The sequence below is a fragment of the Copidosoma floridanum genome, unplaced genomic scaffold (genome assembly GCF_036245765.1).
Source record: "Copidosoma floridanum isolate Cflo_tuat_1 unplaced genomic scaffold, Cflo_Japanese_pri ptg000006l, whole genome shotgun sequence".
In the NCBI taxonomy this organism is placed as follows: Eukaryota; Metazoa; Arthropoda; class Insecta; order Hymenoptera; family Encyrtidae; genus Copidosoma; species Copidosoma floridanum.
The window spans coordinates 20018678-20044542 of record NW_028321883.1 but is presented as its reverse complement, the minus strand read 5'-3'; the positions used below and the strand labels follow the sequence as shown (position 1 = coordinate 20044542).

At 40.6% G+C, this 25865-nt stretch overlaps 2 protein-coding genes across 3 annotated transcripts; one reads left to right on the top strand and one right to left on the bottom strand.

Annotated features, from left to right (window-relative positions):
- LOC106639463 (endocuticle structural glycoprotein ABD-4-like) lies at nucleotides 1-2152 on the top strand. The gene is made up of 2 exons (XM_014353097.2): nucleotides 1-106; nucleotides 722-2152. Exons 1-2 carry the CDS (start codon nucleotides 92-94, stop codon nucleotides 1100-1102), a joined length of 396 nt encoding a protein of 131 aa, XP_014208583.1. The 5' UTR covers nucleotides 1-91; the 3' UTR covers nucleotides 1103-2152.
- A 616-nt stretch (nucleotides 2153-2768) lies between these two features.
- Nucleotides 2769-25246, bottom strand: ine (solute carrier family 6 member inebriated). 2 transcript variants are annotated; one of them, XM_014353093.2, is made up of 15 exons: nucleotides 24799-25246; nucleotides 17294-17649; nucleotides 16695-17184; nucleotides 15565-15809; nucleotides 12436-12626; nucleotides 8852-8986; nucleotides 8308-8530; nucleotides 7901-8168; nucleotides 6170-6398; nucleotides 5816-5928; nucleotides 5564-5704; nucleotides 5010-5210; nucleotides 3644-3826; nucleotides 3381-3515; nucleotides 2769-3317 (listed from the first exon to the last, which is right to left on the bottom strand). In XM_014353093.2, exons 2-15 carry the CDS (start codon nucleotides 17626-17628, stop codon nucleotides 3279-3281), a joined length of 2928 nt encoding a protein of 975 aa, XP_014208579.2. In that variant the 5' UTR covers nucleotides 17629-17649; nucleotides 24799-25246; the 3' UTR covers nucleotides 2769-3278. The 2 variants fall into 2 exon arrangements, with proteins under 2 accessions (XP_014208579.2, XP_089455017.1); XM_089598891.1 differs by having other exon boundaries at nucleotides 15565-15806.
- Between the last annotated feature and the right edge of the window lie 619 nt (nucleotides 25247-25865).

The window sequence follows — 25865 nt, the reverse complement described above, 5'->3', positions numbered from 1 at the left end:
TTCGATCCCGGGAAAAGACTCGCGTTGGGGCCCATTCGAGTGCGGCTTTGGGCTTTTCGTTTTGTTTTGTTTTTACGCACGCGGCTGAAGGATGTACGCGACACTGGTAAGCTTTAAGGATTCGACCCGAGATTTTATTTTTCCTTTTCTTTGTTTGTTTTTTTTTTTTTTTTTTTTTTTTTTTTCCTTCCCTCCACTCGTTTCAACTCTTTTTGGGACTTTTGGTGGATTTTAGTGCGATCGCGAGTGATTTTCAAGTGACTCATTACATGACAAGGATTTTTGCAGTTTTCAAGTGACTTACAGAGTAGCCGTGGTTGAGGTTGACGCTGTTGGGGGATAAAAATCTTTTGTTGGATTACATCAGTTTTCAACGATACCTTCCAATCTACTACCCAAATGATAATAACTCCAAATTAAAATAATAAAAACAAAATTTCAATAATCACGAGATCCAACAGATCGAAAAATACCGTCTGACCACGCGTCTGATGTAACTCGATCTTGATCTACTGATGACCACATTCGCGCTTCACCATCCTCTCCTCGACCCTAAAAACCAAGCTTTGAATTGGTTTCACCCAAAATCCAACCATAAAGTCCCAGACCTTATGGTACTTATTATTATTTTTTTTTTTTTTATCAAAGAAAGCAGAGAAAAAAAAAGGAAAAAAACGGAAAAAAAGTTACCCTATTGAAGCTCTTGGCACCCTGTTCTCAGGTAACCCTGTCACTGTTGGCGTGCGCGAGCGCAGCGCCAGCCGAGCCTCAGGGCCAAGTGATTCCCATAGTCAGCCAGACCCAGGAGGGCCCAAACCCGGACGGCAGCTACAAGTGGGCCTTCGAGTCGGGAAACGGGATAAAGGCGAACGAGGAGGGCCACGTGAAAAACGCGGGCTCGGAGAACGAGGCGATGGAGGCCCAGGGTGGCTTTAGCTACAAGGGCGACGACGGGGTCGACATCCAGATGACCTACATCGCTGACGAGAATGGCTTCCAGCCCGTGGGTGCCCACATACCGACGCCACCGCCCATCCCGGAGGCGATTAAACGCGCCCTCGAGTGGATAGAGAAGAACCCGTCGCCCGAGGATAAGGCGTAGACGGAGACCTTGTGGATTGTGCGTTGATCGGGGGTTCGAGTGCCAAGCGTTGATTGCTGGGATTGTTTCGATGTGTGTGTGTTTTATTTTTTTATTTTTTTTTTTACTTCACTACATTGACGTGCTTGCCAAGTTCGATCTCACAGTCGTGTATGCGATTTTCATGCTTCTTCCGCTCTGAGGTTTCGTTCGAGTGGTTTTACAGTGACAAAATTCACACTATTATTGCCCACTGTTTATCATGACGAGGATGACAACGAGTCGTCAATCGTCATTGGACTCACTTGTGTCCTGTTCCGAATTTAATATATGTATAATTGTGCACCCCTTTGTACGGTAAATGAATTTTCGCGCACGAGTGAGTGAGGAAAAATTGTGTTTTTTTGGACTATTTACGTGAAATGAAAAAAAAAAAATTGCTCAACACAGACAGAGGAAGCCAAAAACAAGTGTTGTCAGTACCCACACACGCGTGAATCCCAGATTTTGCGTTAAGAGTCACATTGTCAATCCTTACAAATTTTGCTTACTTATATTATACATATGCTATATTTTTGTACATATTTATTCTCTTGCCTAAAAAATGTTATTTTTCGATCCTTCTCTTTATACATAAAACCTATATATAAACATCCACCTAAGTATAGTACAATGTATATTATTTTATCACATAACGTATTACCGTATCAGATAGGCCTGCACGTATATCATCACTGTGCAATTAAAATCAAAACAAAAATATCGATGACTAGTTATAATGAATGTAATAATCGTCCTTGTTGCTGAGAGTTTTTTTTTTCCTCCATGCGAGCGGCAGTTGTACTTCTGGGCAAAGAAAATTTGACGAAGAAGAAGAAGAAGAATCAAAGGCGTAAACGAGCAGTACTGGTACTTTCTTTTATACAGACATACACAAGTGTACCTCTATATACATACAATACAAGCAAATATATAATATAATATATACGTAGAGCTCATATGCGACGTGTTTAATCGTACTACAATACAAACACACGATATATGAGGAATAAAACGTTGCATCTTGAAAAACTATGGTGTTTGATTTATCATTTACTGCCAACGAGGTGCAGTAACCCATCCTCCTTCGTACGTGCATATGTATGTATGATTATGCAAAAGCATGAAAAGTCTTACGTCTATTACGTACACGTACCTGTACGTATATATTAAATACTTGACTTTCCATTTCAGCGGCAGCCGGTCGCGTTAGCACCTTTGACACGCTCGCGAATTTTTTGTCTGGAAGCTGGTGAGTAGCTGAAGGTAAGTATCATTTTCATTGCCCCTCTCCTTCGGCTATTCATACGTCTCAACTGTATTACCAGAAGTACCATTTATTTTGAAGAGTTGTATCAATTATTGTGCAATGCCGGCATCTTCAAGATATCTATGCCGTGTTTTTTGCCAGAGATAAAATTCGTACTTTGATTCAGCAGAGAGGTACCGTCTCTGTATATTTTAAGTTTTTTTTTTTTTTTTTTTTTTTTTTTTACCATAGATGGATGTAAGAAAATGTACCTTATTCTACTGAAAACTGAATTGAGTTTGAATTTGTTTCATAAAGCACATTATATAAATCAAGGAAAAAGTACAAGGATTGGAATGAAAAAAAAAACAAAAAAACACACACAAGCCAAATTCGACGTTCGATAAAAGAATCTATATTCTCGCTCGCACAATAAAGGAGTATACCCTCGCGGTATATCGATCACCTCTCCTTTCCTCTTTCGCTCCTCGAAACGTCCTCGCATTTAACTAAGGACTTAAATGATTTATCTCTCGTGTCTATGGAGATCTAAAAGGAAAAAAAAAAAAAAATATCGGCTCCATGTATCTATCCGCGCACTATTTGCGCGTCGACTGTTGATGCGCGCACGACGAGTTGCACACGGTATTTACAATACATCGGAATGTGTCTAGAGAGAATAAATAGCAGGAGACTTTTTTTTTTTTTTTTTTTTTTTTTATACATCTCAACGTCGTCAGCTCGTCGTGGCTTTTTCTCAGTCTCTCTCTGCAATGTTCTTGAATGTGTGTGGTGGCCCAAGGACTCCTAGACGCAGGATTTGTGTATAATACACGGCTCGACTCCTGGTGGGACTTTGATGTTCCGATGGTGAGACGGAAACGACAATCCGGTCGACGGCCCGCCCTTTCAGGACTGGGTCTTCACTGGCTGGTAGCTCGGCACCACCTGCAAAAGCAACGGTACAACGATTGGCATTGGGTGTACTGCACGCGGTTATCTCGCTTATACCTGAATGACGTTGTTCATCTCGTGGAGCGGCTCCTTGAGCAGCTCGTCCTCGGTGCTGTGCGCGGGCTCGGCGCAGTACTCCTGTCCGCAGACCTCGCAAGCTTCGAAGCTCGGCTTTATGGAGTTGTACAGTTTCTGGATGAACGCGAGGTTTTTATCAAGGGCAGATGATTACACCCGCATGGGACGGGTTACAATTGCATGAAGAACAAAAAAAAACCAGCCTTTCCGTGGACAACGGCGATGAAAAAAGTATGTCTTACCTCGTAGAAGGTGGTGCCCTCAGCCCGGAAGAAGACGTAAATGGCAAAGGCAGGAATGCAAACGAGCGAAAGCGAGGCTATGCCCCAGCCGAGGGCCTCCGCCCACCAGGGGTACTTGTACTTGCCGTCGGCGTGAGTGTAATGCGGAGGCTCGTAGTCTATCAAGCTGAAGACCCACACCGACTGTGAAACAATAGACCCGTACGTCATTGTGTGCTCGCGATCACTTTTGTTGATTCGAGCATTGACAAGTTTATGAACTTTTTTTTTTTTTTTTGCATATCATAAAATTTAATCTCTCCACATTTTTAAGATACTTGTCATTTACAAACTGTCTCAGTGGGTAAAATTAATTATGTGACGAGTTATTTAAAACAAAACAAAACAAAACAAAAAAAAAATCAAAATTACCCTTAACAAGCCTGATTTCATGTTTTCAACCGACTCGAAAAAAAAAAAAAAAATTTTATCGTGCTCTCCTCCGAGGCATGCCAATTAAAATCGCGTTTGCCAATAAAATCACGTGACGGGTGTTTTCATCGATGCCGAGGATGGATCATTAAGCGAATCGTCCATCCGGGCACGCGCGGTCATCGAATATTATACACGCATGTGCCCCAATACCTGCATTGTACTCTGCACATGCATTATTACACGTATCAAGACTAGCGAATCAAGAGAGAGAGAGAGAGAGATCTATAGATCATTACGTCACGCACCATCAGCTTAACGCGTTGTTAACCACACGCTTGATTAGCGCCTACTGTGACTGCTTTTTTTCACCCCCTCCCTCCTTCTCCTCACCGCCCACCCTCTGCACACATAATACACGTCGAGCACCAATTTGCGTCCCTCTATTGTACAAAGTTGCGTGACGAACGTGAATTCTATCGCAAATCAGAGGAATTAATTACAGGGCGCTTTGTTCTCCTGCCTCGTTTACTTAATCATTGGCATTTTTCTTTTTCCTCTCCCGCTTGATCGTTAGATTAGTGATTATACGAATTTACATAGGTAAAAAATCTTAAATAGTATTATTATCATTATTAAAAGTCTTTCAGCCTAATCGATGCATCGAAATTTAATATAGGCACACTCGCGATAGATAACCAATTAAAAATTGTGTACAAAAGCAAAAAAAAAAGATTATTTATCATACGCAAAGCTGCACGCAAGAGCGCATGTGGGTGTGTTTTCTCGAATCCTAATAAAATTCCGTGTACGCGGTAACTGTAGTGCGCAAACACGCGAAAATGAAAGGATCGATGAAACCGGTATGTACATGTGTATATATAATGATGGGCATCGGGAGATACATTGTTGTTGTTGTAGGGCTCGGTGCACAGGCACGCAACAAATGGCATACCATTATCAGAAGGGGCGCGGCGATCAACCAACAGAAGCGAAAATACACGGAAGGCGCGCGGCCCGTCATCTCCTTGACGTTGCTGCTGAGCCGCCCGACGCCGTAGAACCACGAGATGGCGATTACTTCGAAGAACGCCAGGAACATTATGGATATCGAGGCCGCGTAATGGTCGACCAACTGGAAGAAGTAAATGCCTCCCTGCGAACACGTAAAAATTTTTTTTTTTGTCTCTTTACTTATCAAGTTAATGGTATGCCACATTTGGTCTGGGTCAGAACTGGAATCAATTTCAGTTCGTGCCAGTATTATGAATCATTGAAAAGATTGTCGTTGAAAATCCACCCTTGGAATGACTCGAAATAAGTGATTTTTGATGTATTGATAGAGTTTTCTCTGGTGTAAGTTGATCGCAAGTTTTTTATCATTGTTATTTTTTTTTAATTTTAAGACTCAGGTGTGTAGATACTATAAAACATAATTGTCAAAGCATGTTATCAAAACGACCTTGGTATCATTGAAAGTTTCATCGTATGTCGATGTCGTTTAGTTACCTGTGTTATGTTGGGCAGTCCGAAGAGAAACGAAACGAAGCAAACCAGAAGGACCAAAACTTCGTGGCATACGAGATGCTTCTTCACCCACTTGGGAAACCCATCCTGTATGGATGTCACAACCACTTCGACAATGGCAAACTGAAACGGGAAGAAAAAAAACAAAAAAAAAAAAAAAAAAAAAACAAACTATGTAAGTAAACTTTGAATATGGAGAAAATTGAAGTCATAGCTGAGACACAAGATACCAACCTGACTGTTGAGCGACAGGCAGACCAGCATAAAGAAGAAGAGGGTCGACCACAACTGGGACCAAGGCATTTTCGCCAGCGCCTGGGGGTAAACGACGAATACCAGGCCGGGTCCTTAAACGGAAGTTATACGTTATCACCTATAAAAGCATCGGGAAGGATCGGGAAGCAGACATCTGTGAATCAACACCGATAAACACTCGATGAGCATCGCTGAGCCTTTCCGACAATGCCACGATCGTATGTTTCTCTCTTTTACATATTTCATCAACGAGTTGAACACTCGTAGCGACAACCATGCACACACACGCACAAAAAGAAAAAAGAAAAAAAAAAAAGTGAGCATTAGACGTACCGTCGCTCAGGACCTCGGGGACCGTCATGTTTTGCTCGACGGCTATGTTGCCGATCGTGGCAAAGGCAAAGACCCCGACCAGCAGACAACTACAGGCGTTGATCATCGACACGGCGATCGCGTCGCTCAGCACGTGGTTGTGAAACTTGTTGTAACTCGCGAAACATATCATCGAGCCAAATGCGATGCCGATCGAGTTGAAGATCTGCGCGGCCGCGTTTACCCAGACCTGAGGATAACAACGGGGAGTAAATTTTTTTTTTTTTTTTTTCTTATTCCATACTTTTTCGAGTCGATTTTATATAATAGTTGCGTACGGTGGTATCGCTACCGAGCTATCTGATAAATTGTAGCTCGTTTTCTTTTTTTCCATTCCAGCTGATTGATTTTGCGAAGAAAAAAAACAAGAAATCGGCAAAAGTGACGCTGTATACCGATGAGACACGAGCAATCGAGCGAAAAAACAATTTACGTATGTGTTTGCATAACTAGTGTGTATAGCGTTGGATCGTACGAGAGCAAAGTGGTGACGAGCGATCCTCGGCGCAGTACGACCATGTCATACACAATAGGTGAGCCGTGCACATGGTTTGAGATGCATGTAATGTATGCAACTGTGCGGGAATATCGTGCGGCGTTTTAATGAGATAATGGCGATTGTCGCTCTGCGGTGCAATCGGTGGCGTGCAGTGCGCTTTCTATGCGCCACCTTTGCGAGAAGTCAAGCTCCCGTATCGTTGCGCGCTGTGTGCTTGTATATATGTATACTCAGGAAGCTGCACTGATGGATTGGTCTTTTCGTCGAGTGTCTCGGTCTCTCTATGCGTGCATGCGAGCCATTACGCGATAAAAATCAATTGTCGTGCTAAGCGTGGCTGGAGAATGAATTGAAATATTGCTTTTTGTGTGCGATTTTCGTTCAATCCTTTTGTTTGGTGATTGAAAATAATGTTTGCCATTTTGTAGAAAATGGTCAGGAATAAAAAAAAAATATCTAATTTTACAATGGTGGCATTTTTTTTTTTTGAAATTTTTATGATTATAAGATGAATAACTAAAATGACACGTACGTCGATTGTAGCTTTTTCTGAGGATACAACGATACAACGTGACTCCAAAGCAAATTAATTGTCACAGACGATTGTTAATTTAATAACTATTTTTTAAATGATTTAACAAACGCGATTTTATAGCTCTATTTATACACTTAATTTTACGAATTTCTAATGTTCAATTGACTATAGAAAAAAAGCTACAATCAACAAAAATCGGTTCTTCTTTTCATTAAAATACATTGTACATTAGGAAACGGGTGCCCAAAGGATGCATTGCATGCATTTTTATTGAACTTTAAGCAATACATTGAATTTTAATTTACTTCTCAATCACAAAGTGAATGATTTTTTTGTTGGATCGTTAATACCCGTGAGATTATCACCACGACCGAACGGTGTTTAAAGCAAATAGGATTTTTTTTACTCGTCTGCATATATATGGTCGATAAAATGGTTTTTTCTCAAAAACCAATTGCTCTCGACTACCGGTAATCACGATCGTTACGCAAAACCGATCCGATCGAGTCTTCGATGGCAAGCATCGTTCAACGCTCACATAAAAACTAAACGTCCTCTCCGTAAGCACAACTATATATTCATAAAATCGATCGCTCATACGCATACAAGAGTACACTTATACTCGAAAGGAAAGCTAAAAATATAGATGAAGGTGTACCTTGGCGTCTTTGAGGAGCTCCCAATCAGGCCGAAAGAAGAACTGTAGGCCCTTGTCAGCTCCTTCGAGGGTGAGGGACCGGGTGAGAAATATAAATATTAATAGGAATGGGAGTGTCGCCGTGATGTATCTGACGCGCGCCGACGACTTTATCGACTTCCATATAGAGAAGTAAACAATTACCCAGGCGGTTATCAGACAGGCGGCCAGCTCCCACCTCAGCATGCCCGGCTCCTCGATCCCGGAGCTTATCTGCAGCACTTTGTTGCTACGCAAGTGCCAAACCGATCGCGCACACGACAATCATGATTATTCATCCGTCGCTATTTTCAATAGTTAAACGTATGTGTCATGGGGAAAAAAAAAAAAAATAAATAAATAAAAAAAGAAACAAAAGACATGCTCACTCGAAAAACTCGGCCGCAGGTATCTTGGGGTGCTTCGGTCGGGTATTGTTGTTGATCGACGGCTCGGGTATCCAGCAGTCGGGCGAGTTCCACTTGTTCCGACACCTCGACCACGGCTGTATGGGCCGGCAACCCGCGAAAAAGTAGTATATCGCGTAGGCGATTATCACGTTGTGGTAGGTCGACATGAGGAACGATATGACCACCGACGACAGACCGGCTCCTGTTAACGTACACCATACATATTGTAAGAACAAATCAATTCTACACACCCTCAGTGTGGTTCTGGAGATAGAGAGACTCTTACTGGGGTGAGGACTACTGAGGAAGAAGATTCGAGTCCTACCCTACATCCCCAATGTGAGCATATAAGGACGAGTACAACTGATAAAAAAAGTAGTGGTGTAAGATAAATTCATGAACAAAACTTAGTGCAAGGGAGGCCTCTTTTTTTCTTCGTACATTTTGTAGAGCTTTCACGGATTTATTTTTTTTTCCCTCCCAACCAGATTCGGTTAAAATTTTTTTTCATTAAATACATTACCTTTGAACAGAGGGCACATCTGCCCGAGCGCGCCGATCGGTCCCCGACGCGTGAACTGCCCGATGCTGAGTTCCATGTACAAAAGCGGCACGCCGCACACGATGAGTATTATAAAATACGGTATCAGGAATACACCTGTAACAAAACGCAAGTGAGCTTTACTAAAGAAGGAGCTTTTCCTTGCACCGGTACAATGACGAAGGAGAACATGAAAAAAAACAAGCAGGTATATCGTCCATCTTTCGTATACTTGATGTACATTATCCGTGCCAAAGGACGACTCTGTAGCAAAAATAGTTTGCGTTGTATGTATATATATAGGGACGAGGTGCGCGTGTCTCGTGTTCGCGATAACACGTTTCCCGAGCGCGCGTGTTCGCATTTGTTTGCGCGACGAATCATCATTGACACCATACTGTCATCGTCATAACCATACGAGCTTTTGAGCAATTGCAAGGTACACACGCGCGGTTTAATTTATGCCTCTTTATTTGATGTACTGTTTATCATAGGCACGGTATTTTACGTCAAACGAGCGTCGACTGTGGCGCGTAGATCAGTCGATACAACGAGAGTGACAGGTTTGGGACCAACTTACTCTAAACCAAAGTACGAGACAATAATACATCAATGAACCCAAAAATGACGAGCACGTGACAGTTGTTTCATTTAAGTTGGAACAATCAGATGATGTTTTTTTTTTTTATTTCCGATCGACAAAAAAACTGTTGTCCCTCTAGACATTTTGATAAAATTGTTGAAAAAAAACAGCCAAGCATTCCACCACCGCGCGAGTAACCACGCAGTTTTTTCGTTGATTTTATTTTTTATCGCATGTACAACTGTCATAATACGTGCAAAGAGAAAAAACTACGTACCGGTCACGCAAGCCGATAAAGTAAATAAACCGACAAAGCTGTAAATCGGGCTGCAACAACGTATTGTTTATGGTAAAACGGCCGATCTCCAACATTCATGGAACATTGAAAAACATTTCTGTTACCCGAGGGGGTGCAAGGGCATCATCGTTAAAAACGCCGCCTGACCCAATGCGTATTGTCGAGTTACCCTCGCGGTATCCACGTGCACACACGCGAGTAATATTATAAAAGAGCGAACACGACACCGTGACCCTGGCCACAGCAGCGGCAACCTTCCACGCGCTCTAATCCGGATTCCGGTAGCGCGCTCGGCGTGAAAAATCCGGGCTGCCGAGTTTCCTGCCTCGCGTACATGTACCTGTACCCATCCGGTACTCTATTATATACACCCGAGCGCTGCGGAAGTTGGGAAGAAGAGAAAAAAAAAAAAAAAATTAATCTCCGCCCGCGATACAAACTGCAATGGCTCTGATTAATCGAGTTGCGAGTCTTTCGTGCACGACGTGGTGGTACATCATATACATATATATATATAGGCGATGCGTTTTAATGGGGGGTTTTTGGTTTTATGTAAGGATCGTTTGTTGCGCGCGCGGTTTATTGTTGCGCAAATTGTTGTATGGACCATGACACGGTAATCACTGCCTTTTGGGAATAACAAATGGGTGTTTGCACCGTTGAGGAAGTTGGCTCGAGAAGCTTTGGACTCAAACGGTACGAAAATGATTAGACCCTACTTGAGTCAACATTGGTACATATTTTCACGTAGAGCTACTATAAAAAAAAAAAAAAAACTCCCCCGCAAAAAGTAATACCATTACGTAAATTACGCGCATCATGAAAAATCGCGCAACGCGAGAGTCTCGCGGTTGTTTATGTACTCAATTGAGCACCCGAGCCGTTCCATTAGCCAAAGTAACTCGATCGGACCCTGGCGGGAAAATCCGTGCAGCAGCCGCTGGAGATGATAAAAAAGCGACATCAATCGCCGACACGCGCTCTTATTTTTTATTATTATTTTCTTTTTTTTTTAGTACCACGTGTCACCCTGAAACCTCCCAATTGATCCGGGGACCATGTATGTATTATATACGCGTAATTGCTCCGCACGAAATGCGGAAGATTCGCGCGACACACGTACATTACGCATATACATACGTGTAGTTATAAACGAGGTAATTACTCCTTCCCGCGGATAATTTTATTACACGTCTACCGTAGCCGGCAAAGCCGATTTGCAAGGGATCCTCGTGGAGGCACTTGAGAGACGGTATTGCGCAATGGCGGGCTGATCGAGTTACCAACGGCCAGCCAACGAGGCGTATCGTTGTGTAATCTTCTCCCCCGGATATTTGAGTTTATCAATTATTTCTCCTCCAACAGGGCGGATCTGACGGACTCCCAATGGTCGATCGGTATATATACCTCGAGCGCGATTCGTTCGGCAGCTCTGATTTTTCCCATCCTTTCTTTGTCTCGCGTGCAATACTGTATGCAGAGTTTGATTCTAAAGTTTTTTTTTTTTTTCTTCCGTCTCTGATAACAATAAATGGTTTTTTATTCATCGCATCGAAAACATTGCCAGACGTCATGTTCTTGTCTTTAAGCACGGTGCACTTGAATTTTGATGTCAAAGATAGATATTGAAATTTGTTATTAATTTTGAGTATCAAAAATAAAAAAATATACATTATCCTATGAAAAGTCCGAACAAGAGCCTTATTTCCAACTTAAAAATCAATAAAAAATGCCAGCTCCGATCTCCATGAGGCATAAAAAAGTTCCCCCACGGTAAGGGTAAGCACGAAAGCGCGTGTAGATCCGAGAGCTTTTCGCACACTGGAAAATTTAATGCTGCCGGCTAATAGACGCGTCTGCCGTCCTCGGACGAGGGCGAAGTTAATCGGTCCTTCACGCGAGGGCCCGCCGCCATCGCCGACGCTTTTTAAACAGCGGCACGCGTCTCTCGTCGTAATATTGTGCGCAGTTCCCGCGTCCTTGGTTCTTGATCCTTTCGTGTTAAGCTTCCTGCACTCTCGCTCTGGTGTAATCAAGAGAGCTTTGAATTATATATATATATATATATATATATATATTAAAAAACACGGAATATACCAGTTGTTTATTGTACGTATGCACGTTTTGTTTGTTTAGTGAAATGGAAAAATTTCCTCCAATGTATATGGGATGATGCATTTTTTAACATGAAATTGTGCTTCGGTGGCAATATCACATGAAATATTAATTTCAGAGGTAATTTTGTAACATCATTTGGTAGCACGATCTGTGTGTATGAGTTGGGACTGATATATATTCTTTACCAACTGTACCACCAAATACTCGTTTGTACAGAGGTAAAATTAAAATTATAAATTCAGCAGATGTCCAAAGTTATCTTCACAGACTGTTAGTTAAAATAAGGAGCGACGATAGTTTTTCTCTCACAAAAATATCATTTATCCCTTACGGCTCAAACTACACAATTTTACATCGTCGTGGCTTTGTATAGTGGCTCACCTTGTAAAATGCTGGAAAGTGTTCGTTTTTTTTTTTTTTTTTTTTTCTTAATCGTGCACTTGGTGTACTATTCCTTGTGAAATTTCACAGTAAGCGATACTTTTGACTGAAATACCTTCCTCCGTAAACATTTCAAACACATACACAAATGCCAACCAAAATGGTCGGCACGTGGATCTCACTCACCTCCGCCGCTCTTGTAGCACAGATAAGGAAACCTCCAAACATTGCCAAGACCAACGGAGTAACTAACGCAGGCGAGGACGAATTGCGCCTTGTTCTCCCAGTGGGGTCGCCGCGGCTGGCGGTAATCCTCCGGGTCCTCGGCGTCGGGGTCGTCGAAGCTCGTGCACGTCGACAGGTCGTCCTCGACGGGCCTGGATTTTCAATAAAATTTCACCGTACAGCTTACAAATCGATGGAAAAGACAACACGTACATTGAAATTTTTATCGCTTCAACGAGTGAACCAAGTATTTGTGGTTTGGTGCTCTGTATTGGTTAAAACAACAGTGTAGGTGCCATCATTTTGAGACCAAAGGAAACAAGTAGGTACATACATATTCGTCGCGATCGAAACGGTGACGAGTCACGAAAACGGAAAAGAAAAATGGTCCTTCCAATGCGTACGGTGAATAAAATATGGTGAACGGCGACAATAATCCAATGTGATTTGTAGTAATGATCCCACAATTTACCAGCAACCCGATAAGATAAGATAGGATGAAGATAAAAAAAAACCCGAGGATAGGTATAATGTCGCACTGATCGCGTTTTCAGAAGTTAGTTTTACGAGTAAACATTGTACTTTACTGTCATAATTACGTGTAATATTGGAAGTACATCGATAAAACGTTGTTTTTTTTTTTTTTTTTAATCTTGGAATCAAGTAAAAATGTGGAAAGAAAAATAATTCAGGGTCGGACACGTGAGAAACGTAAAAAGGGGAAACCGACACCGGAGGGAATAAGAAACGGCACACATCCTGCGGTCGTACGGGTGCGTTTCGCGTCTCGAGATAACGCAGCTTCTCGCGTATCGTGTGCCATTAGGTGGGAGCTACTTGGCGAGCTAAACGAGGAAGCGTCTGTGTCAAGGTCGTCTCTCTGTCTGTCGCGCGTTTCATTGTATTATTGTAGGCTAATATTTTTCAATGTTTCGGAATTTTCATACGTTTCGATGCAAAGTTATGACACAGGATTAGTGCTTTTTATAACACCAATTGGATGTAAAGTCATCATTTTTTTTACACCTGGTGATTACTCACAGCCTTTACTCAAAACGGAAAAAAAACCATTTCATCTTTCGTAAGCTCACAGTTTATCTAGATGGTTACACCGAATATGAAGGACTTATTCGTAAGGTTTTATTACCAGATGCCATGAAAATACCCTCAGGATTTATTTTTGCCAAAAACGCACATAACTAAAAAACAGAAAAAACAAAAAAAACAAAAAAAAAAAAAAAAAAGAAACAGGTAGTTGACGGATAAACATATGAAAAAAAGCTCTTGTATTTGTTTCCCCAACTTTTTAGAAATCACATACTTTGAACGGATGCCAAATTTAGTAGGTCTTGGCGTCAAGTCAGTTTATTTGCGCGAAACAATGTTGACTCAACCATATAGATATGATACGTTAGAACAATATAATATCTCTTTCGTCAAATCGATATTGTTGTGGTTGGATTTACGGTAACAATCTGAGGCACTGTAGTAAGCCAAAATATTTTTTTGTGCACTAGTTTTTCCACCCACATCTCGGAAATTCATGTATTTTCACAAAAGTATCAAAACACGCAAGAGTTTAATTTCGTACTGTCACGAAATTGAGTGGTTGGAAAAAAAATCGCATTTGTAAGCTCGAAACCTTGTCCAGAGAAGGATATTCAACTCGAATTCTTTCGATAATTTCCTGAGATAAAAAAAAAAACTTTCAATGTCAAAGCGTTCATGTCACGTATAAAATAATATACGTCCACCTATCTTTATGACTAATAGAAAAAAAAAAAAAAAACAAATGAAACAAAATAAAGTAAAAATCGTCAAGGCTATTAAAAAAGAGACACTCCCAAAGTTCTTTCACCTTCTCCTTCGAGAGAAAAAGCCTGACAAACCACCCAGAAACCAAGTGGCTCTCAAGAGCGTGTAATAATCATGACGAGCAAAAAAAGAAGGAACTGAAAAAAACGTGCGCCTCTCATCATCACACCAGAGGTTACTGACCTGTACTTATATGCCAGTGCTGTGAGTACTGTCATTGTCGTCGTTGTATCGTTGGCGTAGGTGCTGTTGTTGTTCAAACGAATTCACGTAAGATCTGGATCTCGTGTATGCGCGTCATACGTACGTAATATTTATAAGTGTCCGGTAGTGTATTGTACTCTCGAAAGAGTCACGGACGTTAGGAATACAAAAAAAAAAAAAAAAATATACGAGGAATTACCAACTGGAGATAATTTCAGGCCCGGAAAGAGTCTTGGTCCCGTAAATATATATTGGATTGCAGAGAAAAAAAAAAAACATATAACATTGAAACATTTATTTGTAACAGGTATCATAATATTTGCTCTCCGATGTATGAGTTGTAAGAACCATTTGATGACATCTCCAAACTGGGTAATGTATTTATCATTTTCTCATTGATGCTTGATTTTTCCATGTTTTCAATAACAACGTTCACGTAAAACGGTACTACTATCTAAAGTTACCAGCAATTCTAATTATGTATTGTGCAACGTAATTGACAACAATATCATAACAATAACACGAGCAGCTTTGTTAAGGTTGAAAATTTTTGAAAACAAAAGGAAAATATCATACTACAAAATAAATTTTTTCCAAACGAAAAAGTGTTCATCTAAAACACACACACAATTTGTTTTTTTTGCAAACATGGGACGATCTCACCGATTAAACAACTCGAAAGGAAGCGACATTGCATAATTTTTATATGCATCGATGTAATACAGGATCTAGCGAGTTAAAAAGAAAAAAAAAAAAAAAAAAAAAAAAACACCGGTAAGGAAAAATTGAACGAAATCCAGAATTTTACAACTTTAGAGACTATACAGGAAAGGAAGGATTTATTGTTACTCCCATAAAGTTTTTCAATCAAAGCGAAATTTCTACCCACGCGATTGAAATGAATATTCTAGAACTCCATCCCCAACGTATACCACAACGCGAGATCTCAACGCGTGCAAACAAATACCGATCTCCCGTATTATTTTGACACCTCCACCTCAACGAGTTAGTATGTAGCGTTGGTCTCGGCGTTGGTGGTATTGAGAAGGAAAAAAAAAGTGATGTACTCACGTGGGCGGATGTACCATGTTGAGAAGCTCGGAGGGTGAGGTCGGCACCCTGCGTATGGTGAGTTTCCTGCCATCGGACGAGCCCATGCCGATCGAGGCGAGGGAGCGTATCGAGACCGAATCCGGGGGGTAAGCCCGGCCGGTTTGCGACATCATGCCGTGGACGTTGTCCGGGAAGAGAATCGAGCCCCAGCTGTTGTTGCACGCGCTCGCCGGGTAGAGCTGCTGTGCCTGGTGCTGGTGCTGCTGATCTCGATTTTTTTGTTGTTTTTTTCCTTTTTACTTATTTATTCACTTTTTGCATGCTCCTACTTCCTACGGGACGATTTAGGGCGGACATATCGCACTATGGTTCTATACAAGCAACTTAAGCATACACTACTCTATAATTTTCACTCGAATGGACAATACGAAAATGACTCTTCCGAACAGCTCTCTCCCTCTCTCTGTGAGCGCGCGTCTTTATCGCGAAAACGCAAAGGCAAGAATCGTTATCTCCGGCTCTTCTTCTTTTTTTTTTTTTTTTTCGGCTCCGATGGTTCTGCATGTAACTAATGACAAGCGTATACATGCACACGCGCTCAATGTCGATCCGGAGCAAATACCGGCTCGCCTTTGTTACCAATATTGTTATTTTTATAACTTTTCGCGTATATTATTGTTTGGTCGAGTCTCTATTGCTGGGGCCCCGTTTCTCTTACTTTCCAGGCATAAGCGGACAGTAACGTTACACGAACCGGTTGTAAAATTCTAAATGCCCGTATTTATAGCTCCGAGGGGGAAGCCAACATTTTGATAGAAAATAAAAAAAAAGAAAAAAAAAAAAAAAAAAAAAAAAGAAGCAAGGGGTTGAGACTCTCGGAGAAAAAACAAAAGACACACGCGCAGAGAGAGAGAGAGAGAGAGAGTGCGGGCGGGTGGCGTACCTATACGGTCGCCTCGTCGCGCATCGACTAACTCGGCGACTCGCTCGTTCATAAAAGTCACAAGTAGGTATTAGGTACACGGGAGCGCTATGAGCGCGGCGGCCGCGTGCAGCACCCGCGCATCAACACAGACACACACACACACACAGAGTGTTGCACGAAATGGTGTATATATATATGATGAGAGACAATATGTGGTAGTTACCGGGTTGGCGCAGTAGTTGTGCTCGTCGCTGGTTGAGCTGGACTTGAGCGAGCGCATGCTGGGGTGCCGACTGCAGTGCCTCGACGCCGGTAGCTGTTGCAACGGACAGCCGCAGTCGTTGGCCGCGGGGAGCCGACGGGCGTGCGTCTGGTGCAGCTGGTCCCGGGGCCGGCGAGTCAGGGGCGATTTCTCGTGGAAGCTGTCCACGCTGTCGTTGAGGCTGCTCCTTGAACGTTTCACCAGTGGACTGTTACGGCGACCGCGGCTCGACTGCACCAGCTGCACTGGCTGATGTTGATGGTGGTGGTGGCTGATGGGGGTGGCTTCATGGACACGGGTGGTGGAGGTGGACGACGAGTGACCATAGCCCGGGGGCGAGGAGGACACTGCCGAGGCTGCGCTCAGTAGGCGGCCCCGCTCCTCGTACGTGGTCGTCGTCGTGGTCGAGTCCGAGTCATTGTCAGCGTGACTGCTGGCGAGGCTGCGGGCGCTAGGGATGGATTTTCTTTTTAATGTTAAAAAAGGGGTAGCTCGAGGGTGGCTCGTATATCGTTGGAGTTTCCAAGTGTTGATTGGAGCCGAAAAAAAAGTGAGCTCACCTGTTCGGGCAGTTGTTGTCGAGGTCGTCGGAGCTGTCCTCCTCTACCATGGTGCTCATCTTCCTCTTGTGTCCGTTGGTCTTGGCTGCGGCCTGAGCGACCGTCCTGGATGCCACGATGGGCTGTGCGACGCCGTGTTCATTTTGTTGGGCGTCGATTGTCACCTGGGGCTGGTGGTTGCCATTGGGTACGATGGGCTCGTGCTTGTGGGCTGGCGGTGGGGGTGACGACGTCGCGGCGACCACGAGAATGGTGGGTAGCTCGTCGGGGGCCACGGCGTCGGGACTCTTCGTTACCGGCTCTTCCTTGTCACTTTGCGCGGCTGCCGGCTCCATGATGGCATGACGCAACGTCACCTAATATCCAGACCATCGCGCGTTCAGTTTATTTACAAACCTTACTTTTTTCATTTATTTCTTTTCTTTTTTTTTTTTTTTTTTTTTTCTTTTTTTCTTTTTCTTTAGTTGTATAACTGGTTTATGTATTTTTAGTCATGATCGTCTCGTGATACTTTAACGGCAATTTATAGGTGTACCGAATTAGCCGATGAAAAAGTTTAAATTTAGTTCCCTGGAATGTGATTAAGTATTTTTATGACTGAGCGGATGGAACGATAAAAAAAAATAATAAATTTGTCACTCGTTGAGCTATTGACTAATTTTTTTTACCTTAGACTCATGAAAATACACATACTTTGCGTTTGCTTAAGTATATTGTTCTTAATTTTGCATGCGATTCGAAAGGATTTCGCTGTCTGGTGTGAATCAGTTTTACACAAACATGGGGTAAGACGAAGAGATCAAAGGGTCTCTAGAGACTCGATAACAGCAACTCGTTATTTCTTGGTTGATTTTACGCGCGAATTCTCTGGGTAAGGATCAACTGAGCAGACAAATAAGTAAATCATCAAGTTACTCAACAAGACAAAAAGTACTGCTTTCATTGAGCTCTAGGTTAATCGCGTTCAATGATTTCATTTAAGGAAATTTAAAAAGTGCTCCATTAGTTTGGAGCGAGTTAATTTTAGAACGAATTCAATATTGAGAAAGAACAAATATAGCGGCTATATCATTGAGATAAACCCCGAAAGCCGAAGACTTAAGAGCTTCAAAGCTCCGACAAAAAGACAAAGATCTCAATAAATTTATTATTTTAATCAGCAGATACGTCTATCCCCGAAAAATTCCATTCCTCATGTATACTTTTGATCACGAAAACCAAACTTATCATAATCGTAAAAAAAAAAATGAAAAAAAATTCTCAACATCGCTAATCCTATAAGATTACAGCTGTAAACGTAAAATTGTATAAATGACATCAGCACAAGACTCGTCGTATCGTAAATTAATTATATGTCATAAAACAACATTAGCCGGAAAGATGATGACTCCGTAAACACGTAGATAAATAGGCCATTTCTCTGAAGCTCACAATAACGTCCACCCAGTCCCTTCGAGCTATCATATGGGACCTAAAGTTCCCTTAGTACGACCAAAAAATTAAAGTATACATTAATCTGTACTTTCTGATCAAGAAGGTAAGGTTCAATCAGTGTGTTCCGTAACCCATCCCAAATCAAAATTTTGATATAAAATATTACAAGGGACAAAAATATAACTGATATAATTTTTTTCGAAAGTTTTCGTATCATCTAGTTATTTGATTATCAGCTTCGTAAGTTTGCCAAAGTATTGCCTAAATGATTTTCTTCCTCGTAAAGTATATTGTTTCAATTATATACTAGTCGTTAGTAAATCATTCCAAGGAAACGTCATAATTTCAATTCAAAGCAGTGATTAGATCTTTCAAGACGAAAAAGCAAACTTTGTACATATTTTTTTTACTCATAAACTATTGGCAAAAAAAAAAAAATATCTGCGATCATTTATTCCTTATTCTTACATAGAGAATTTAAAATAATTTTTTTATTAATAAAGGTAAACAAAAAGTTCTCGAAATGATTGCAGATCGGTTGTCATGCAATATAATCCTTGTCCAATGTTATGGCAAAAAGATCGATCCGATAATTGAAAGTTTGGGTGGAACAATCCATGTAGGGTGAAAAATTGCGCAATAAATTGAACGGATCCTAATTGATCGGGCCGACGATCGGTACCCAAAGCGCGAACCTACAGCAGACGAACGTGAGAGCTAATGTTTATGAAGCAAGTGCAAATTGACGATAAACGCAAAGTTGAACAAACACACCGTGGTAAAAGTGTCAAAGGGGAGCGGAGGGTATGGAACGATCTTGTTACGATCCACTGACTATACGTGGCTATTTGTAATGCTTTATTATTACAATTGGCCGATCATTGGTTATCGTTTACTCAAGATTTTACCGAATATAGACTTAACACGTATACATACGACCTTTGCAATTTTTCGCGTTGAACAAATGCTCGCTAATCACTTTTATGTTTCTCTTATTTCTAGATGTATTTCTCAGGCGATTTATACAAAAAAAAACAATATCCTTCACTCGATATCTAATCTTATAGCGATAAGCCGATATTTTTAATTATAAATAGCCAAGGTTAAACTTTCAAGTCAATATTATTATTCATGATATAATGGTGGGTCTATTTAGCACTACTTTCAATGTAACTGCATTAAATGATGATGACGAAGATGTGATAAGATCGACGCCTCTACCTATATATAGCTTATTCAATAGCTGATGGTCGATTTTCAATGTTTTGAGATCAATCGCGAGGAAAGTGGGTCAGTTATTTTGGCCAAACATCGGTTGAGAAACCACCGTGACGTCGAGCATTTCATTTGTTAATGGAATTTTGGTTTCAATAAGCATTTATCGATGATCAGAATCATGCAAAATAATCATTCGAAAAAAACAAAAAACAATATAAACACTTGTGTACATGCGTAAGAGAAATAAGAGCATTTATATTCACAAGTAAACAAAAAAAGAGTCCACACGAAATCACGTCACTTTTAATACAACATCTTGCATCACAATGCGTAAAACGTAATACTTGAATGTAGGTGATTGCCAGATGAACACTTCCACATCTAAATTCGCGATAGTCTGCAAAGAGTTACACGCGATTCAAGGACGGCGTATATCTACACATGGCACTTACTTTCGACGTGAGAATCGTCATGAGTTTATTTTTCTTGGTGCAAGGGATCTGTATCGGGCGAAAGAAAAAAACAATTTGAGGAAAAGACAAAAAGAAGGTTTGGCATAAAATTCACGAGAGCGGCTTATCGAGTTGCGGATCTTATCGGCCACGTGCCGAGCCTTTTCTCCGATTGCACTTTTCTTCGATTACCAATAAGGTTTTTATTGGTTACAGCACAATGACGTGACGCATGGAACTTTTAGTACCTCGGATTTTTCAATTGATAAATCTTCTTCTTAGGCTGATTTTTTTTTTTTTTCGATTAAAATCCTGAGACAGCGTGAATTTTTTTCTTAATTCTTTTGTACCTACTTTGCATTTGTAAAACAGTTTTATTTTTTATTTACGGTGATTCAATTTTTTTTTCTGCGCTAATCAGCGTATACAAATTGAGAGGAGAAGAGCAATTATCTTATCTTTCTGATGATTGAATAACGTCGGACGCAAACAGAGTTGATTTTACATAATAGCATATACAAACGAGACAGTGACATAATTCGTGTCGTGGAATTGGTGACTCTTGGATGATGGAACAGTGATTTTTTACTTCTTTAACGTACACACGTGCGGAAATATAATTTTTCGTATGTAACAACAAAAAAAAAGTAAAATAGTATTATTAAAACGTGCTCGCAAATTTTTGTAATTTATTTCATGCAACGCATATTTTACAGACACGTTGATGGTCAAAACTAATTTTACAAACTGTACACAGAAGTGTAGCCTTTATTTTGTTTTTAATGTTCTGTCATGCTACGATAATCAACAAAACTGCGACCTCGACATTACCTGTATTCGTGAAAAAACTCTAATAAAATTATCAAACTTTCACGAAGATAGATAGAAAAAAAAAGTTCAAGGATAAGGGAAATTGTATTAGTAAGTCACTGAAATCTAAGATCAATTTGTATACTTTCTCCCAAACTAATTCGAAAAGTTGCAGGAACTATTGTTTCTAAAAAACATTATCTCACTAATGCGTTGATAGCGCTAGCATTGAAAAGCAGCTCCTCCTGTGACCGTGTAATTATTGGCTGGTAATACAATAAAATACCATAAAACAGATAACAAGACACTGCATCAGCTGAACGAAACGTATATCGCCTATTCATGACGATATTATTACTTTAGTATTGAAAAACTTTTTGTATCTTTTACGTTTCCAAAATATAAAATCGTATAAATTAAGTGTTTAAGTAATTACTGTCTAAGCTGAAGAAATAATTTACTTATTTTATTTAAAATCATCATTCAAAACGGAATGTTTGAAGTAAACAGAATTCAGTAGTTACATTTTCGGTATTTTTAGAATCTTACGCAATAATTTTTTTTCCATTTTATCTAAAAATAAGAAATTATAAAATATTTATTTGTAATTGATAAAAATTATCCTGACACAAATAAGTTTACATATTTTTAGTTACTGAGAAAAACAAGAAAATTTTTGCAAAATTACTTGTATGGGTACACAGTTACACACATCCACGAAATAAAGAGTTAACAATATCTAAATGTGGGCTTTGTTTCGATAATTGCTAAAACTTTTTTGTTCGACCAATTTTTCTATTTTTATTTTTAAAATTTTTTATTCACCGTACTCTCCTTGAACGTTTGCTATTCGATAATGCCACAGTTTGACGATACGTGTGCCTCTCCAAGCTACCCATGTCTTTTTAATAATCTTTTAAAACTTCTCTAGCTTACTTTTTAGAAACAATCTAAATTTCTGAGACTAATTATTTTATTTCTATACAGTTAAAAATCAAAAAGTTATGTATTTAGTTTGATTTGGTTTGTATGCAATGTTCTTCATAGCTATCGTTATTTTTACTCTTAAGGAAAATGATTGAAATAACCACACAAAATTGAAAAAAAAGTGTTCAAGAAAAGTTGAAATTGAAACAGTTAAAAATATTTATCAGGTTAACAATAAACTACGATTTATCATAGCTCACGATATTTTTTAATATTCCAGCTTTAAGTTTTAATACTATTATTGTCATCAAGATTACATCATAATAATAATTATAGTCATTACAAAACTCGAGCACAATTCATAAATTGTATTGGTTTCGTTTATTATTATCATTGCAGTCATTATTGTAATAAAAGTATTTTTTTCTTTTTTTCCGTCATCAGTAAGAATTAAAAATAAAAAAAAATAAAAACTAAAGAGTGCGGGTTAGAGCTAAAAATACAATTACTGTAATTTGTAAATGTGGGCCAGAGGAGTCGCTCAAACCGTAAAATTACAATCTATACTGATAAAAATTAAAGAGCAGGAAAGCGCCGCAGTAATATCGCGTGACATCATACTTACCACGGCACGAGCATACAACATCAAAAGAATTTCCGGGAACACGTGTGTGCACGGGTGCGTAATAAGGCGCACGCGCGCTAAGATGAAAAGTGACACTCGCGTCTCTAAATTTTGTACTTACGCGTTACATCTACTAAGCTCCTTAGGCTCAATTTCCGCAGGGGAGCTTTTGTGAACGTGACGTATTTAATTAAAAGCGCTGCTGTAATTCGAGAAAATTTAACCCGAGACGGCTTCTCCCTCTATTTCATCCGCGTTCGAAAAAAAAGTTTGTCTTTTTCTTCCTTGTATCAATCTCTTGTTTCACCTGAGCCAATATACTCTGTACTGTAAAATTTTTGCAAAACTACGTGGTTTTCATCTGGTAAAGTTAGTAAAAAAAAAAAAAAACAAAAAAAAAAAAAAAAAAAAAAAAAAACAGACGCCAAATTGTCCTCATGTCTTTTTCCAGCAAAAGAAAAAGAGAGAGGGAAGGTCCGAGCCTCGTGTAATTTATTCAAAAACATCGTTTCCTCGCGAGTGCGTTTAATTATACACACAGTTGGCTCAGCTGGAAGCCCCCACCTATTCGCCTCAACCTCGAAATCGTCAGCCTCTCTCTCTTCGTTATAATGGCCCAGCTGGTGCTCTTGAAAGCTTTCGATTGTCCTCTCTTTTCGGATGCTTAATTTGTTTATCGGATCGCTGCGAGATGCGTATGCGTATTTTTTTTCTTCTTCTTTTTTTTTTTTTTCATTATTTCTACATACAGTTGGCGACGAGAAGATGCCGATGAAGGTCTCAAGAAAAATGGTCTTTTCGATCGAATCATCATGTGGACCATTGTGTTTTTGCGACTGTACGTGCCTCAGTTGTACACCGACACGCTGACGAGTCGTAAAATATACCGACACGCGTGATCCTCCACTTTTCCAACCATGTGACCAAAACGTATATTTTAACAGGCAACGCCACGGGACATCCTCCACAGTACCCATAATTTGTCACTTTTACCAATTCCATCATAGAGAGGCTCGGTATATCATCATGAATCACTCGTTAATACAATAAACCCCTGTCATTGCATCCATTCCAAAAAAAGACCGAAGTAAGATTAACGTCGGCTCTTGACTATACTTTCAATGAATAAAAAAAAAAAAAAAAATAAAAAAAAAATCTAATTATACATGAATCAAAAGCACGCATGATCCTATCGGCGAGTCTAAGAACCCTGGACTAAATAACACGTTCCTTATCACCTCTTTTCCACCACACATGCGTGCATTAACCAAAGAGCGCATCTGAGGCGCGCTCATAACTCAATCACCTGACGTATAAACAAACGCGTGCACTGCACGTATACTCGACGTGACGGTCATGCGCGCAAAATGTATCCTCTACACGCATCGTAATATATACTTACACACGTGAATGAGAATTGCGCGCTAGTTCCACCTGTGCATGAATGTACTTATTTGCAGGTTCTTTGAAAAATTTTTGAGATAAATTCGAAAATAAAAGGTGACTACATGCGAGAATGAGTCACCCGTTGCCGGTACCGATAACAACATCAACGATGACTCCTCGGCGTTACCGATCGCGGCGTACGAATAACTCCGATCCATTGTTTCTTTTCTTTTTTTTCCTTCGGTGACGGCACAGGCATAAAAAATTCACACGCCGGGTTCTCGCGGATAACCTGAATCACCTTCCTACCACGCGACCTCCTCGGTCGCGCACCCTATGATCGTCCACACCGAAAGGACATCAGGGGAGTAGACGATCTCTCGCGAGTCAGATGACGATGGGTGGATCAAGTTGATCGACGAGAATGCGAAAGCTCTATCGCGCGCTTATAAATAGCCCGGCTCATCTGGGGTCAAAAGCTACTCTCCGCGCGTCGGTTTCGCGCGCGTACCCGTTTTGTGCGATGAAACTTAAAAAAAAAAAAAAAAAAAAAAATTCATCGTATTTTCGTACCTCGAACGAATTTCACGTCTGGAAAATAAAAGCAGGAAAGGTATAAAAGAAAAAAAAAAAGTCCACGAGCTTACACGTACCTGCGAGCTATGTGGTAAAGCGCGTGCCAGTCATGAAGTGCACGTGGACGACATAATATATATATTTGTATGATATAATGTAGGTACAGCTGACCGGCACCTCAACTGTTACGTATACACTAAATGTTTATCCATTTGTCAACTCATTTACAGATCTGTGTCTCTTTCTCTTGACACCAAAACACACGAGATGTCTTGCATCCAAACCAACAGCACCACGGCACGTGCCTCACTTGGTAAGCACGAAAATCCATCCCAGTACTAATCCCGATCTCGATTCAAAAGTGCGGCTGACTCTGCACCGCAGTTCACTCGGTCACACCAGACACTGCTCGTCTAAATCACCCAAAAATTTGCACAAATGCTCAAATACACATGAGGAGCACTAGTGAGAAACAACAACGAAAAAAAAAAATAGAAGAATAAACAAGAAGCAGTTGGTCGTCAGCTGGTCGGCCAAGTTCTGCCGCCGAGCAAAGCTCTCCCGAGCCAAGAGAGGCCCGCGCGGAAATCGAGATCCGATCTCTCTCTCTCTCTCCTTCGCTACTGCCCGGCGCTCGTGCACGCGTATATACACACATCCACACCTCTTTCTTCTCGTCTCCCTCGCTCTTCTTTCTTCCTTTTTTTTTTTTTTTTTTTTTTTTTTTTTTCTGTTTTTTTGTTTTTGTCTTCTGCGAGCCAGCAAAAGAGAAACATACGCATACCTACACCACTTACGTCTATACGCGTGTGTAAGTGTGTAATACTACAGAGCGATATCGTTTCGAATGCCGGTGGAGTCTCCGCCGAACGCTCGACGCCAGAGACAAGAGGAGCTTTCGCAAACTTGCACAATGTCTACTTGTCAGTCCACCCACGGTGCATAGTATTCTTCTTCTTCTTCTTTTTATCGTAAAATGTGTGTACTTACGCGTGCATACACTGCATACACTCGTTTTTTAAGGACAAACTGTACAAGAGCATGTATATACGTCATACGTGTATGTACGTCGATTACGTGTGTATATATGCGTGCGAATAAGTGAATCAGGTAATTGCCCGTTTGTGTTTTGCGTGCACGGATG